General features: G+C 43.3%; 1 protein-coding gene across 1 annotated transcript; it reads right to left on the bottom strand.

Moving 5' to 3' along the window:
- Window positions 1–247: 247 nt before the first annotated feature.
- LOC127307031 (uncharacterized) lies at window positions 248–9,979 on the bottom strand. Its single transcript, XM_051337725.2, has 5 exons — window positions 9,735–9,979; window positions 5,909–8,299; window positions 5,101–5,517; window positions 4,791–5,001; window positions 248–836 (listed from the first exon to the last, which is right to left on the bottom strand). Exons 2-5 carry the CDS (start codon window positions 8,090–8,092, stop codon window positions 580–582), a joined length of 3,069 nt encoding a protein of 1,022 aa, XP_051193685.1. The 5' UTR covers window positions 8,093–8,299; window positions 9,735–9,979; the 3' UTR covers window positions 248–579.
- Window positions 9,980–17,013: the final 7,034 nt, after the last annotated feature.

Genomic DNA, 17,013 nt, shown 5'->3' with positions numbered 1-17,013 from the left:
AAGACAGCTTGGATATCAAACTGAGACTGATTCATGTGTCCTGGGTGTACCAAAGTTGCTGAATCAAGTGCGAAGTATGAAAGTATTGCAGAATCCATATAGTGCGGGAAGCCATGCCTACTGAACCTAGCACTAGCAGTACTCAGGAATTTAAAAAATGCACAGCAGATCTCTTCCATGAAGATTAAACGAAGTGGAACGAGAATGCCCAGCAGCAAAATTTTCGGAGCAGAACCATGGAAGCAGCTGCAGTGGCAAGGGGCTTTCAGAATGCAGAGTTTAACATGAACTGACATGAATTTGTTACCAGCTACAGATCAGTATACTAACTGAACAAATGCCAGGTTTACTTCTCACTAAGCAAGACTCAGAAGGAAGCTCTGGCTCATGCATACATACAACTGAGCACAGCAGATCACTTAGTGTATGATGATTTCTTCGGAGAGCACCGACTGATGCGGCTGTTTCTCCAAGCTCATGGCCCAACCACAAAGAACAGATGCTGGCAGAAAATTTAAAAAGGAGCAGAGGCGAGCAATCAGGCACTGCGAGCAATCATCATACGCTTCCGGTTTATGCTTATCTGCGGTATGCAAGTCCCATGCCACCACTTGGATAATTCATCAGATTAGCAGTGGATCTGCCCGAAGGGTCCATATAAGTGTGTTGCCCGGTCACACGATGCTGCCTGAGGGCGGCGTCTGTTGATGCTTGAACAGACAATTGCGGTGACTGGTATATGGATGCTGATGCAGGGGCTGAAACAGGGGCAGTAAACTGGAAACTACGCTGGTCTGATGACTGGTTAGGCTCTCTTGTTGTTTTCTGGGCTGCACCTGAGACATGAAAGAATACATCAGCATGAGTGCACATTGGACAAGTAAATATGTTAGTGAACATGCAAAATACCAAGTATGAGCATGCTGCGGTTTGATAGGACGGACAAAATATTATTTTATGTGATGAGTGTGACCAGTTGGCAAGAAGTGTAGGTAAATTTTACTTCAAGCTTATTAACATTTTGTGCTATGCAGCCTATCGAATTTATTATCAGCTAAATGCTAAAATACTTATTTATGAGTACTTTTAAGACACTCCAACTTAACAACTAAGGCCAGTCCCATATTTAAGCTTGCCATTCACTTAGATACTTGCTTCCTCCGTTCCAAAATAATTGAAGTTCTAGTTTTGTCCTAAGTCAAACTTTTCTAAGCACGATTTAAAAAAAAAAAATGTCAACACTTACAATATCCAATCTATATAGTTTGAAAATTTAATGCATGTGGAATCTAATAATAATAAATAGGTGTTCTAGATATTCATATATATTTCTATAAATTTGGTAAAACTTGAACTAGTTTGAATTAGGACAAATCTAGAACTTTCAATTATTTTGGAACAGAGGGAGTACATCCCAATGGATCGTGTCTTATATAGGCCAAGTAATTAATACAGTACACCCCACTTTATTAGGATTATGCAAATTTAATTGGATGATGACTATGAGATGTAATGATCTCTATGTTGGATAGTGTAAAGAGATGGTATTTAGCATAAGAGATGGATTCATCCTTTATCCTTTCTCCTCATTAAGTCTACCGCACACTGAAAAAAATCATAGACCTCTGGGAGATGCCTACGAGGTAAAGAGTTGTCAAGCTTCATGCACTAGCCAACGCAACCAAAAGCCCAAACCAATGGAAAGGGCTAGTGCAATCCACATATACACTTCAACAACTCCTCTCACATGTGACAGGAGAGGAGAAAGTCAACACGCGGATAGAAAAGTCTCGGGTATGGCTCAAGAGTCCTATATGTGGGCATAGACGGGAAAACAACAGTTTTAGGCTCGAGAGACCCTGATACCATGTCAAGCTTCATGTACCAGCCAACGCAGCCCAAAGTCCAAACTGATGGAAAGGGCTAGTGCAATCCACATATACACTTCAGCAAGAGTAACGGATCAATCTGAACCACCAAATATCAAAATAGGCTGAACAAAATGTATGCAGATAAATTGGCTTATCCGCTTATGTCAGTTTTCTCATCTATATATCCTGCACTGCAGCCACTGCCACACACTGAAATATTTTTTTCTCATACATGTCAAGATCTAAGCTGCTGCCTGCAAGGTACTTTTGGGTGACATGGTTGATATATAGGGAAAACAGACTATGGTATTTAATAATAAATAATGTGTGGTCATATTTTTCAAGCGAAGTTGTCATTCAATACAAGATTATTTTATTTTCTTCACATACTACCAAATGTTTGTAGGGACACAACGGTCCAAACATAATGACAAAACATAAGCACATGAGAATATATCTGATCTAAATAGTTGCTCGTAATTTCCTTTATTTGATTCTCCAAAAAAAATCTTTCAGTACTTGCCGCGATAGGTGAAATAGATAGCAGTATTACTTTACTAATGTGTGTTTTCCCTATTTGTTACATTTAAATAACAAAGACAAAATTCCTTTTATAGACATGGTTGACCTACTACCTCCTAGAGGACAATAGGACATCATAATCAATCCAGACCCTCGGATCAAAAGGAATGGGTGGTCCAGAATGATATTGGAGCATCTCAAAACCATTTTCAATTATAGCTCCAACAGACGATTGAAGATTTACTGGAGCTTTCCAGTCTTCTTAGGCTGATAATTTCCAGGTTTAATCCATTATAACGCTGAAATTAAGTCAATAATTTCTCTTAATGTCTATGATGGTTGGTTTGTCTGAAAATAGTGACGATGACGCTGAAAACAGACACAACATTCACGTACATAACCACATGGATCCTTCAAGGAGACGTGCATGGAGGAAGGTGTGACCATAGTAGCCGGAAACGAGGTATGGCGGGTCGTTCCCTGACCCGGGATCATCCTCCCGGATCGGGAGTCAGGGACGGTGTGCAGGATGAGGCGATTCAGTACTGGGAACGCGACTCCTGCAGTCAAGGAACGAGAAGGATTCATGCAAGATTTTTAGGTGGCTGCAGCGTCAAAAGGGGATCGAGTCTTATATTTGTGGGCTTAGTATGGCCATCAAGGCCCGTATAGGTTCAACCAGAAGTCTCGAACCAACATTTATGGCCTATAGGCCAAGTTTAATTTTTTTTCCCTCGATTTATAGCTGCTCGACCCGCGTATCGTTCCAGAGTTGTCGTTCCCGGACTGTCGGAGTCGCGTACCACCCATGAACCAAACATATTAGAGATCTATACCCCGTTCGTTCCCTATTTTTGTCAGCCTTCAACTCTCGTATCGGAAACATGGCTACTATGGGTGTGACGATACAGGGAAGGAAAGTGCCCGCCTAGGCATCGTCAACACCACGCGCGATTCAGAGAATCAGAGGCAGAGGAAAGCTGCAACATGAAAAGGGGAGTGGAGTGCCCGGTAGCTGGGTGTGGGAAGAAGATGATGGGGATTTTGATGTGGATGACGAAAATGAGAGAGCGGAGTGCTCTCATGCTTTGCTGCTATTGATTGTGTCAATTTATTCATGTATAGTTGCTTTTATCTTTGTGAATGCTTGTGATAAGCCTAACAACTTTCCTTGGTGAATTTTACACATATAGGAAATCCACTAGTATATCTAAAAGTGTGGAAGTGGTAATATCTAAAAGAGTGGAAGTGGTAATATTAAAATGTTTTCAGAAGTCACTATGATGCCCAAAGGGCCCTTTTCATATTTAGCCTACCCCAACTTGCTTGGGAAAAAGGCTTTGATGTTGTTGTTTTTGTTGTTGTGACATTGAACTTTATGTCGAGAGCTATAATAATCGGTCATACATTTGCCATATCAAGAGTAATAAAGCAGCCATATGCATCATTTTGATGCAGAGGCTGGGGCGACCCCATTGCGAAAAACAAATTGCCATATCAAGATAGCATGTTAAATAGTTTACTAGGACAAACACGATACCACAAGGAAATGCATATTTTCAAGGAAATCCTTTGCTGCTAATAAACTTGTTATACCTTTTTATCACAGTCATGCAAAGAAAACCTCATATTAAGGGCTTCTAGAATGGGCAGCATATACAGCTGTGCATAAAACACCAAATTACAAGATGTCCAAGACTGGCTGAATTTTAAGATGGGCCCAAACTAGTTTGAGCCAATAAACTTGCCAAGTACAAAAATTATATCTAGTCCCTAGTAGTTTCAAGATGATTCTAAGAAAGGGCAGATTGGAATCCCCTCAAATGTGAAATCTTGTACCACTGCTGTGCAGATCAAATGGCCCACGATAACTAGTCATGCCATATACAAACTTCGCCAGAAACTTCATAATGTATATCACAATTGCAGGAGTGACAAAAGGTAAGAACTTGTTCAGCGCAATGAAGGAAAAGGTTGGATTTCGCCACTCCCAAGAATGGCACTGCCAATTTCCCACCCATGTATCATTGATATGTGGTTAATGAGGAAAATGTCACGGAGAAATAGGGTAACAACAGAGATTGAATTGCCAATCTCTGGAGATGCCCAAATTTCCCAATAGTAAAAATATTGCACAGGCGTGCGGTTATACTCAGTATATAATAAATACAAGGAAAACCTAATTGCTAATATAATGTCAAGAAGCCAGAATGAAAACAACTAAATGCTAATGAGTATAATTCAAACAATTTATTTATGCGTTCCCATCTATATTAGATAATAATTAACTCCTTCAAGTAATTGATACAAAATTAACTAATGATAGTAGTATATAATGTCAAGGTAGTAACTCTATATTAATATAAAGCAGAGTTAGCATGTAGGAAATTAATATACCTCTTGAACTGTCTGGAACAACTTTAGCAGAGGCCTTAAATATAACCTGTAATACCTCAGCCAGTATCTGCTGTTTGTAAATTTTCTCACTCGTTATCTTAAGTTCTCTCCTTCGCTGTAATACTTCCACATCTGAATTATACACCAGCTCTTCATACTTCTTTTTAGCTTGAGCTATCTCTACTTGACGTGCCAAAATAAGTTGTTCTCGCTAGCGAAACACAAGCAGAGATTGATGAGTAACACCTAAATAGGGTGTAACTGAAATAAGACAAAATACAGAAGTAGAAGAGCAATTCAAGAAAGTAACCTTCTCTTGATGTCTCTTTGCTATCAGATCATGCAGCTTTTGTAATCGACTCAACTCAATTGTAAATGGATTTGATTCAGACCCATCTTCAGCCAGAAATTGCCCAGAAGTGGAGCCTGTTGGCAGATGATTGTCTGATGCTAGAACATGTGATGCCCCTAGACTGCCAACCTCAGTTCTTGCTGAATGAGTATTCCCACCAGTTGGTTGATATGGACGACTAGCAGCCTGGGAAGTTGAACCACAATGGCGCTGGTTCATCACACTTTGGGCATTAGAGCGCATGTTTGGCTCGTCAGTAACTTGGGCAAAGGTAGATAAATGACCACTAGGTACTTCCTCGCCACGTGTATCCTCAGCTTGAAATATTTGACTATTATTAACTAAAGGTGGAGATGGCCTTGCAGCTCTAGGTTCCTGCAGAGAAATATTGCCAGGGATGTCACATTATATAAGCTGCCACTAGTAATAACCACAAGATACTATTAATATTTCTTATACCTTCATCTACAGACCAGTTGAAAAAAAAATACAACTAAATTGAGATGTAATCTAACAATTCTTGCGAATATTTATTGATATCCTTTCAATCATGGTTGAACTACTTGTAAACTCAACAGATGATCTTCCAGCGTAAAACAAACAAGAAGCCCTCTTGCTCACTGTTTATCCTTCCTAATAACTAACTTGTTCTTGTTAATGTCTACTTATCTTATCATCATAAGCTATCCTATTGTCAGCAGCCGAATATAAGAATTAATTGTTACGAAAACAGTTCAGTAAAACAAGAAACAAAAAGCTAAAATACCTCTTGATGCAATGTTGTCCTGCAAGGGTTCGACGTAGGCTTGAATTTTATCTGTGACCTAGAAGATGGAACTTCTGAAACATTATTGCCTGAACTTATGCGTGTTTGCTTTTCATTAGAACCATCCAGAGTATTTTCTGAATCAGTGTTCTCTGTCATAGCAGATTCTAGCGTTGCATCCTTGTCAGAGTCAGAAGCACAGGATCTCTCCATGTCTCTCCCCTCATTTTGTGCTGCTGGTGATAAGGCGCTATGTATCCCATCTTTTTCACCAAATTTTCTCCGTGACATGCAACATGTACCTTCTGAGACATCATTGCCTGAACTTATGCGCCTTCGTTTTTCTCTAGAAATCTGGGCAGCATTTTCTGTATCATTGCTCACTGTGACAGTAAGCTCAGATGTTGAACTCGTGACAAACCGAGAAGCACAGGGACTCTCCATGTTTTCACCCACAGTTTGTGCTGCTGCTGAGAAGGCAATTTGTGTCCCATCATTTTCACCAAACTCCATTCCTGGTGCACTGGTTAACTGAGAAGAACTGCTTTCTAAAGTAACCATTTCTTCTGATACATCGACTGAAAACTCAAGCTGTGTAGCTCCATTTGTTACGAGCAGCAATGGTGAGTGTTCTTCAATAGGCTCAGAATCATCACTTGGCTTACCTGTTGTCACTGCCTTAGCAGGCTCTAGTACTGCACTCATGCCAAGCTGGCAAGCATAGGGTCTCTCCAAATTTCCACCCTGGTTTTGTGCTGCAGCAGAGAAGGCAGTTTGTGTCCCATTTTTCTCACCAAACTCCATGGTGGGAGCACAGGTGGGCAGAGAAGACCTGCTTTCTAAGGTGGTCATATCTTCTGCTACACCGATTGAAAACCCGAGCTTTCTAGGTCCATTTGTTTCAAGCGGTACTGGTGAGTTTTCTAGAATGGGCTCAGTAACATCACTGGTAGATTCTTTATTAGAAGCAATTGCTTCAATTTGGGTAGTTAGAGATTGCATGTTGAAATACTTGAGATGCTCTTCACCATCCAAATAGTCAGTCATACGGCATTTTAGTTTCTCCAACTTGAATTTACCATATGCCAAGGAAGTCACATAAAACAATTTCTTAAGGTAGCCAGCTTTGGCCTCAAATATCCACCGCGCTTTTATTCTATTCTCCTTGTTTCTGTCACGTATTTGTTGTTTCACAAATTTTATCAGCTGAGATTTCATATGTTTATGGAATCTGTTGCGCAAAATACTGAAATGTAGCTTCGGCAACATCATTCTGCGGTAACTTATTGTTGGCATAACATGAGCAAGGCGGACTTTATAAGAATGCATATGCTTCTGGAAGAATTCTAGCTCGTACTTTTTCTGTGCAATTTTGAGGTTCTTTCGATCTCTATTTTGTCGTGACAATAGTGTCCTAAGCCTTTCTGAACAAACTTCCTCAATCATTTTCAAGACCCAACGGAAATCAGAGTATCTAAAACATCCTTCCTGCCTTTTCTTATGCCTTTCTTCTGCACTACTGCATGCAGATGGTGAAAAACTTGGACGGTGGCTCCCACGTATTCTATGCTGCCTCATATCAACATGCTGGCCCTCAGATGCAGTATACTTAGATTGTTGCACAACAGCAGTACTTGCAGTCTCTCCAATATGGGAAACTCTTTGAGCTGAAGTTGGTGGCTCATCTTCAACCACCCCTTGAGAAGATGCGCTAGGAGTTGCAGCCATGTCCTCTGGGATTGCACTACACTTCGACTGTTGCACAAAAACAATACATGGGATCCTTCCTTGATAGGATCCTCTTTCAGGTGAAGTTGATGGCCTCATATTGACCTGCTCCTTTTCAATTGCATCTTGCACAAATGAGTGTACAATGCTTGCAGACATGTCTTTGTGGATTGCTCCATACATAGATTGCTGTTGCAAAACCACAGTACCTGTACTCTCTCCTTTATCAGAAGCTCTTGGTGGTGAAGCTGATTGCCTTATATGGACCTGCTCCTGCTCAACAATTGCAGGTGTGACTTTCTGGATAGGGCTTCCTAGTCTAGGTGGCTCATGTACCTCTCTGATCTCACCTTCTTCTTCTTCAGATCCATAAAATTCCATGTTTGCCTCTGCAATCTTGCCAGTCTCACACTTTTCGCATTCACATGATCCCTTGCAGGCTTCGTTGTAATCCATTATATCTCAATCTAGCTGGGTGACTACCTAACTGAGGTGGAAATTTTATGCTGATCGCATGAACAGAAAATCTCCTTAGCGCTTTCCTTGCAGAGATGGTAATTGCACCTTAGTTAAGTCGGTTCTTTTGTGTGCAGCTGGTTAAGTAGGACTTGATATCCAAGCACCAGTTAACTGGGTCATATATGTGCTACACGGAAGATGCACCTAAACAACAATCAGGAGAGACATTTCAAGGCCATGCATTTGAACATACACGGAAATTGTATTATTATTCACGGAAGGATACAAAACAACATAACACACACCACATACATGAGTATAGAAATTCTTCTATATTTATGTGAACCAGGTGAGGAGAAGTACAAAAAATAACTCCATTTTCTCTGCTAAAGATCGTGATGCAGAAATTTCTGGTGGTACTTTATGCTGATAGAAATATATCAAAGTTGAAAGCAAATTCTTTAATTGTCATAAGTATCTCTAATACTTCCATTTGCAGGTTGTGGTATTGTGGACCAACAATCTAGGGAAAATTCTGATGGCATCTTCTTAAATTATTTGCCCAGAGAAAGTAATTTATAAGTAATAAAAGAGCCAACCAGATGTGGTGGGTTATGTCCAGTAATACTTTCATAATGTAGACAAGTGCTAGCCATAAGGAAAGTATTCATGTTCTCATGCCCCATTCTGTGATAACACTTAACAGGGCCAAACAAAAATCCTTGTGGAGTATCATGCAGCAATCATCAATTCTGAAGCTATTTCACGTATAGGGCCATTTTTCCAAAATGTTGCAAACAAAGGCGACTTGTACATCACTAATTAGATGTAACGAGTGATGATATGGGTACCTAGAAAGAACCAGGTATGAATTTAATTAAGAAAAATAGGCACCTAGATGCAGGTTGAAAACGACTTGAACCAGGGTGGTGGGGGGTGGAGGTGTACATCCACAAGTCCCACCATCTAAACTATTAGGTTCGATTCCTTATATTAGATCTAATAAATAAATAAAGACTCAAAAGCGCCTGGCATCGAAAAGAGTTAAAAAGGCGAGGTAAAGGTCTTCATCGGTAACGCAACCGTGAGAAGGAATCAGAGGGGGGGCTGGTATCAAAACTGCGCAACTCCTTGCACAATCAGACCAGCACACACACAAGCCGCGCAGGAAGGGGAATCGCATTCCATATCCATGATGTTAAAACTGATTATACCTCAAATAAACAGGGGAAAGATCCGACTAGAATCTGTGGAGGTGGGAGTAGGAGTAGGAAGGGAAACCGCTGCACTTCGCCCGCGTTGGGAAGGCGCAACCGTCCTACTCGCATGCAACTGCGGAGCGGAAACAGTATCGCATCAATAAATCTCGAATCCAGCAGCCGGTCCTCGTGTTTGAAAACCCCAACCAACAGAAGGAAGCAGCAAGCAGAGCCGCATGCCGAAATCAATGGCATGAAACCTGGGATAAACCCTCGCCTAACGAACTAACACCCGCCGCCCAACCCCCAAGAATCGCGCGATTCTGTTTTTTTCGCCCCGAAATCAGCCGCGGTCAAACGAGAATCAAGCGTACACGGCGATGATTAATCGGCCAAAGAAAGAAGTAAAGAGCATTTGGTGGTTGGAAAAGAATGCGTACCGAACTACGGCCGGAATCCGGCGCTCCCCGCCGTGGACGGAGAGGGGATGGGGAAGCAGCCGCCGGGCGAGAGGGTGGGGATGGATGGATGGATGAAGCGAGGGTTTGGGATTGGGATTGGGGGCAATGGCGTGAATGCGTTGGGTTGGGCCTGGAGCGAGAACCGAGGCGGAAACAGGAAACGGAAAAGAAACACGACGGGGGCGTGTAGTGTAGGTGTAGCTGATGTACGCGTTGCGACGGGCGGTAGCGACAGTCTCTCTGGGCGGGTCGTGCAGCCAGGATCATTTATAGCAGCTCTTATTGCTAGTTGGCACGTTGTGGGGGAGTTAATTGGTGCTCCTAGTATCATCCGAGCATGGTTTGGCAGGTCCTTTTTTGCGGTGGACCACTATAGAAGCGCTGTGTAGAGGATCCAGGGACGCCCCACGCCGGAAAGAGTCCAAAGCTAGAAAATGTAGGCCCCACCTCGGTCCGGCCCGACTGTTGGGCCTATAAATCAGGCCCAAGCCCGGCCTGAATATGGAAAGCCCAGCCTAGCTCGAGTCTGGCCTAGCCTAACGTTTGGGCTCGAAACTTAGGTTCGAGCCTGGCCCAGTCGGGCTTGTAGCTTGAAGTTTCACGTGTGGTTCTGGTAATAAATGATAATTTTTATGGACTAATGCTTGCACTGAGTTATATTTGTAAGACTTGTCCATGTACTTGAAACTAAGGCTGGCAATGGGTCGGGTTTGGTCGGGTCGACCTAAACTAGACCCATGCCCATCACCCTTATCGGGCACACCTATGACCCACGATCCTACCCATGGGTAAGGAACGAGACCCATGCCCAAACCCATCGGGCAACCCGACCCTATCGGGCAACCCATCGGGTACAAAAAATGGAGAGTTTGACGCAACCAAATATCTAGAACACATCGGCACATTGTTGGGATGCCAGGACAAAGAGTGGTGTATTCCCGTTCATGGCTTTGTGACTGAAAGTAGTACTAATATATGTTTGGTGTCTAGATAAAATAGCTTTGTGTGTAAATAATGTATATTGTCTACATGTATAATGTATGTGTATCATAGCTTACGTACCATATAAAATTATGCAATTATTTTAATTAGTAATATTAATCGGGTGACCCATCGGGTGACCCGTGGGCATAGACAATACCCATGCCCGACCCACGACTAATCGGGTTGCCCATGGGTTATTTCCATGGGCGAACATCAGGACCCATACCCTACCCATTTGGGTCGGGTGCCCATGGGCGGACGTACCCATGGGTCGAATTGCCGGCTTGACTTGAAACATTCCTTGGCATCAAGGTTGAAACAACGAGAAAGTGAAGAAGATCATGTGGTGATCGAGGTGTTATTCAAGGAGCGGTCGGAAGTTTGGCCATGTGATGATTGAGTCAATAACGAGTATGTTTTGAAGAATAATAAGATTGATCGTTCACTTTTATCTTCAAGACATCATGAAGAAGTGAGTCGAGGTTAATCCAGTCAAAGTGCAAGTTCAGGATGGGCATCTAGATGATATCATAAGCGTGGAGCTTGCCATAAATTTGGGATAATGGATATGTGAAGATGTATAAAGAAAGGCTCCCCCATAGTGTCGTATGGGGAGCAATTCATAAGACTTCAAACAAGCAATTGCAATAAATAAAAGTTCAATCTTAGGGTGGACAAGATCATCATCATCATCAATCTCAAGTGAAATATGCTCAAGGAAAATGTTTGTTCTTGGTAGGTTTCTTTCTTACTAGTCCCATGTGTTAGTTGTGAGACCAATTTATAGGATAGATAGTTGTACTATAAGGAGCAACTCTCGAGTAAGTAACTTGATCGTACCGTTCGAAGAGAGTTTATACCTTTGTGACACACGTATACCTAAGGAGCATGTTGCATACATACCCCTGGTCTATTCTTGGAGCAAAAGGCCCATGGACTCGAAGTTTCGGAAGCCCTGGAGGATGAAGATGTTTGTATTAGGAAAGTAGAGTTATTGTAGGAAACTTGTAATCAATACAGAAAAGGCCCAGTGCGGCCCGATAACTTGTACTTGTGCGACACATAAAAGCCTCGGCTTCGTCTCCTATATAAAGGGGAAGCCGAGGACGGAATAAGGATTGAATCATTGCAAATCCTAGCCAGTGTAATATTGTTAAGTTGGACACCTTTGTTCGGCTGATAACTTTCGAGATCTACTTACCCTCTACTTTCTACGAAACCCTAAGTCTACAATCCGTAGGTATTGACGAGTTAATACTTCGTCACTTTGCATCATTTTCATCCTCTTTCTTGATTGTTATTTGGTTATTACCATTGCGAAGTTTTAGAGCTTGTGGTTATTCTCATGAAGCTCTAGTTAATCAAAAACGGATTTCTAGCTTACATAAATCTTCTTGTGTTTTTATATTGGAAGTTTTACCGGTTAGTCCTTTATAGAGAGGTCAAACTTTTCATCATTTGGTGTTATCCTCCCTTTTTGGAATTATATGGTTCTATGCATGATCTTGTAGAGCTCGTTGCTAGTTTCAAAACAAGCCTAAGATCATCAAAATGGAAGTACAGATGCTCAAGTTATGGTCATTTCGGTTTCAGTTGTTTATGTCTTTGTTCCGAGCTCAGACTTTTGAAACCAGATTTTAGAGGCGATGAGTTGAGACAGCTACACAAGCGTTGAACGTCGGTACAACTATGTGTGGGAAGCGAAAGCAAAAGCGCTTCAACGTGGATCTGCATCTCGAGATGTAGAACGACGCAGTGACATCGTGATCAAGTTGACAGGCCGGGGCGGCCCTAGCCATGGCGCGCCATGGGTAAGGTTGACGATATTACCCGCGGGTATCGTACCGTTATGGATAGAAATTTCTACCCATTAACTATATGGGTATGTGTATGGTATTGCTCTATCGTTCCCATTCCCTATCCATTACCATCCTTATCCATGGAGTGTGGTTTGGTCAATGGCTCTAGAATTTTTTTAGCAGAGGAAGAAATACGGACGACCGAACGGGCATGCTAGCCACGGCTGTGCGGATGCGTCCGGAGAATGTGCGCTTGGATTGGTTGCCTTCTATGATTAGCCATGGCCAGGCTGGCCAAGGCAGGGGCTAGGTTGTGGGAGTTCCCAAATTTATGTGAAAAAATAAATACGACATGCACCTGTACTTCATGGGCTAATTCCCTGGATGTAGCCGGGGCCCAAATCCGCCCCCGGTACACCTGGTAGATAGAAAATACGGGTACCGCTACACGAAGGCCGACCTTTGAGAAGGGAAAAACCCATCCCGCGCGCGCGCTCTCGCGACTACACGTGTCGCGCGCGGACCGTGTCCCCGGAAAAAGACGCGAATCGTTTTCCGGGTTTGGTTTTTTCCCTTTACGCTCCGGTAGACCCGTTAACAATACGTGGACCCGTTACGCGACTTTTTCCCTTTACGCGCGCTGTACGTTTTCAAAAAATTGGGCGGGACTTCTTTTTGGCTTTTTCCCTTTGTATTTCTGGGCTGTGAGTTTTCTGGGGAATTAATGGGAGGGAGGTAGCACTTTCAACTTACAATTTTTTTTTAATTCCAACATATGTCGAAGCGATTGCTACAGCTCGGCTTCGCCTCGTATCAAGGCGCCTTCGGCGCATCAAACATTAATAAACATAATGAATGGCAGACATATGTCGTTGTCCCCGTTTGTCATTACCCCCATATGTCGAAGCGATTGCTACGGCTCGGCTTCGCCTCGTATCAAGGCGCCTTCGGCGCATCAAACATTAATAAACATAATGAATGGCAGACATATGTCGTTGTCCCCGTTTGTCGTTACCCCCATATGTCGAAGCGATTGCTACGGCTCGGCTTCGCCTCGTATCAAGGTGCCTTCGGCGCATCAAACTGTTGTTCTTTTTTCTCTTTTTCTATTTTTATCCTTTGGAAAGATTTCTGTTTGATTTTCTCTTTTATTCTCTGGAAAGATTTCCGTTTTCTCTTTTATTGTCTGGAAAGATTTCCGTTTTCTCTTTTATTCTCTTGAAAGATTTCTGTTTTCTCTTTTATTCTCTTGAAAGATTTCCGTTTTCTCTTTTATTGTCTGGAAAGATTTCTGTTTCCTCTAGCGCAGGTACAGGTGAAAGGCTTGTGAAGTACATCCGCGACGTGGAGACGAGTACAGCGTCGGAACCAAGAGGAGTACCTGGTCATTTCTCTGTTTGTTTCTCTGGAAAGATTTCCGTTTTCTCTAGCGTAGGTACATGTTCGAAGGTTTGTGAAGTACATCCCCGACGTAGAGACAAGTACGGATTAGGTAGGAAAAGGAGTACGGTAGTACATCTGCGACGTAGAGACGAGTACAGCGTCGGAACCAAGAGGAGTACGAGGTCGTTTCTCTGTTTGTTTCTCTGGAAAGATTTCCGTTTTCTCTAGCATGGGTACATGTTCGAAGGGTTGTGAAGTACATCCCCGACGTAGAAACGAGTACATATTAGATAGGAAAAGGAGTACGGTATTGTGTTTCTCTTTTGATTTATCTGGAAAGATTTTCGTTTTCTCTAGCGCAGGTACAGGTGAAAGGCTTGTGAAGTACATCCGCGACGTAGAGACGAGTACAGCGTCGGAATCAAGAGGAGCAAGGTACTGTGTTTCTCTTTCCTAGCGCAGGTACATGTTAGAAGGGGTGTCGAGTACGGCGATGACGGCTAGTCGAGTACAGGTATGTTATTCTATGGAAAGATTTCCGTTTGATTTTCTCTTTTATTCTTTGGAAAGAATTCCGTTTTCTCTTTTATTGTCTGGAAATATTTCCGTTTTCTCTTTTATTGTCTGGAAAGATTTCCGTTTCCTCTAGCGCAGGTACAGATGCAAGGCTTGTGAAGTACATCCGCGACGTAGAGACGAGTACAGCCTAGGTTGGAAGGAAGAATTTCGTTTTCTCTAGCGCAAGTACATGTTCGAAGGGGTGTCGAGTACGACGATGACGGCTAGTCGAGTACAGGTCTGTTATTCTCTGGAAATATTTCCGTTTGATTTTCTCTTTTATTGTCTGGAAAGATTTCCGTTTTCTCTAGCGCAGGTACAGGTGAAAGGCTTGTGAAGTACATTCGCGACGTAGAGACGAGTACAACGTCGGAACCAAGAGGCGTACGAGGTCGTTTCTCTGTTTTTTTCTCTGGAAAGATTTCCGTTTTCTCTAGCGTAGGTACATGTTCGAAGGGTTGTGAAGTACATCCCCGACATAGAGACGAGTACATATTAGGTAGGAAGAGTAGTACGGTACTGTGTTTCTCTTTTGATTTATCTGGAAAGATTTCCGTTTCCTCTAGCGCAGGTACAGGTGACGTGGGCACTACCCTTCGGGTAACCGATGTTGCCCTATCCTGTACCATCTAGTTGGAGGCCCATGAAGACACTCGGAAGCAAGGCGGGCCTCTAGGACGGTGCACCAGAAGGTTCCTTGACGGGCAAGACAAGGAAGCAATCGAACAAGGAAAGATCGGATCTAAAACTACTGTAAACCTAGTCGTATTCGGTTAGACCTCTTGAGACCAGGCCTCCTATATAAAGGCCAGGAGAGGGGTTGCCGAGGGACACGATCAATCTTAGCAATCTTAGCCAGCAAAAGCTTAGAGCTAGGTCATCTTAGCCATTAGCCATCTCGACGAGATCTCAGCCGAACTATTCGGCATCCCATTGTAACCCATTATCATCATAATCAAGAACAGACAGGCAGGACGTAAGAGTTTTACCTCATCGAGGGCCCCGAACCTGGGTAAATTGCTCTCCCCGCTTGTCTGTGAACCGATGTCTCGTGTCAGCTTGCAGGATTCCATCAACCCTAAGCTCCTATCGGAGGGCATTGACGAGGAGTACCCTCGACAATTGGCGCCGTCTGTGGGAAACCTGTCGGCACAAGGCAAGTCATCGGCAGTACCAGTCACGTCCGCGGCGTTCTTACTCGAATCACCGACGCCGACAGAGTCAAGAGATCCGATCTGCTGTGGGTCCTTCGAGTTCGTGCCGCGCCGCAAAGCACTTCACCCATACTCTATGGCACCATCTCACGACACGGAGGCTGTTTTCGATGGTTTCCACTTCGTCATCGACTCCGGAGGTTTCCTTCGCCTCCCTAGGGCCGGCGCGTCCGACTCAAAGGCCGTACCTCCGGAGGGTGTCCCTCCAGCGACAACCCTAAAAATTCCGCCCAGGAGCATACAAGAGAGCGACCGAGGGGGTCTTGACACCACGGCTGGACAAAGGAAGAGACGAAGAGGCCCACACCGTGAGGAGGAAGGCAGAACAACAGTTCACCCTCGACAGTTCGAGCAAGGATGCCACGACACATCATCAATCAGGGGCCGCACCCGTTCTCCGTACCTTTCGGCTACATAGCAACTCGAGGTGCCATGTTACCTCCACTCCTACATTGATCCAAAAGATGGTCGGGAGAAGTCTAGTCATTTGTTGAGGAACTGTCGACACTTCCTATGGATTCGGTAGTTCTGTGATGATCTTAGAGCCGAAGCTATATCAAGAGTTCACATGATGGAGGAGAGGGCAAGGTCCTACGACCATCCGCCAGAACCGTATGTACCGGAACCATACGAACCAATGGAAAAAGACGAATATGTACCAGCCGACGTATTCCCAGAGCTACGCAGACAAATCAACATGATCCATAAAACCAGCTTTTCAAAAAGAGAAATCAAGAAGTTCTCCCGAGAAGTAAAATATGCGGAAGTCGCTGATGACCCACAAGTATAGGGGATCGCGGCAGTCTTCGAGGGAAGTAAAACCCAAATTTATTGATTCGACACAAGGGGAGGTAAAGAATACTTATAAGCCTTAACAACTGAGTTGTCAATTCAATTGCACTGGAAAAGCACTAGTAACAGGGGTGATGTGAAAGTAGCGATAATATGAGAGCAATAGTATGTGATAACACGGCAGCGATATGATAACACAGGAGCAATGGCACCAGAAAATAGTTAATACTACTTCCAATGACATGTAGAACGAGTATATGATGATGAGAGATGGACCGGGGTTCCCAGCGATCTACACTAGTGGTAACTCTCCAATAACAAGTGACAAGTGTTGGATGAACAAATTACAGTTGGGCAATTGATAGGATTCAAAGCATTAAGAAAGAACATCCAGATTATTAATTATGTAGGCATGTTTTCCATATATAGTCGTACGTGCTCGCAATGAGAAACTTGCACAACTTCTTTTGTCCTACCAGCCGGTGGCAGCCGGGCCTCAAGGGAATCTACTGGATATTAAGGTACTCC

This window comes from Lolium perenne, chromosome 6, assembly GCF_019359855.2.
Source record: "Lolium perenne isolate Kyuss_39 chromosome 6, Kyuss_2.0, whole genome shotgun sequence".
Classification (NCBI taxonomy): domain Eukaryota; kingdom Viridiplantae; phylum Streptophyta; class Magnoliopsida; order Poales; family Poaceae; genus Lolium; species Lolium perenne.
The sequence above is the reverse complement of the archived record's forward strand: the minus strand, read 5'-3'. Positions and strand labels throughout refer to the sequence as shown.

Excerpts from the sequence above, each read along its gene's own strand:
- LOC127307031 (XM_051337725.2), bottom strand. The coding sequence starts at position 8,092 with ATGGATTACAACGAAGCCTGCAAGGGATCATGTGAATGCGAAAAGTGT. Across the intron at positions 5,518-5,908 it reads GGACAACATTGCATCAAGAG|GAACCTAGAGCTGCAAGGCC; the intron begins GTATTTTAGCTT and ends ATTTCTCTGCAG. Across the intron at positions 5,002-5,100 it reads CAAAGAGACATCAAGAGAAG|CGAGAACAACTTATTTTGGC; the intron begins GTTACTTTCTTG and ends GTGTTTCGCTAG.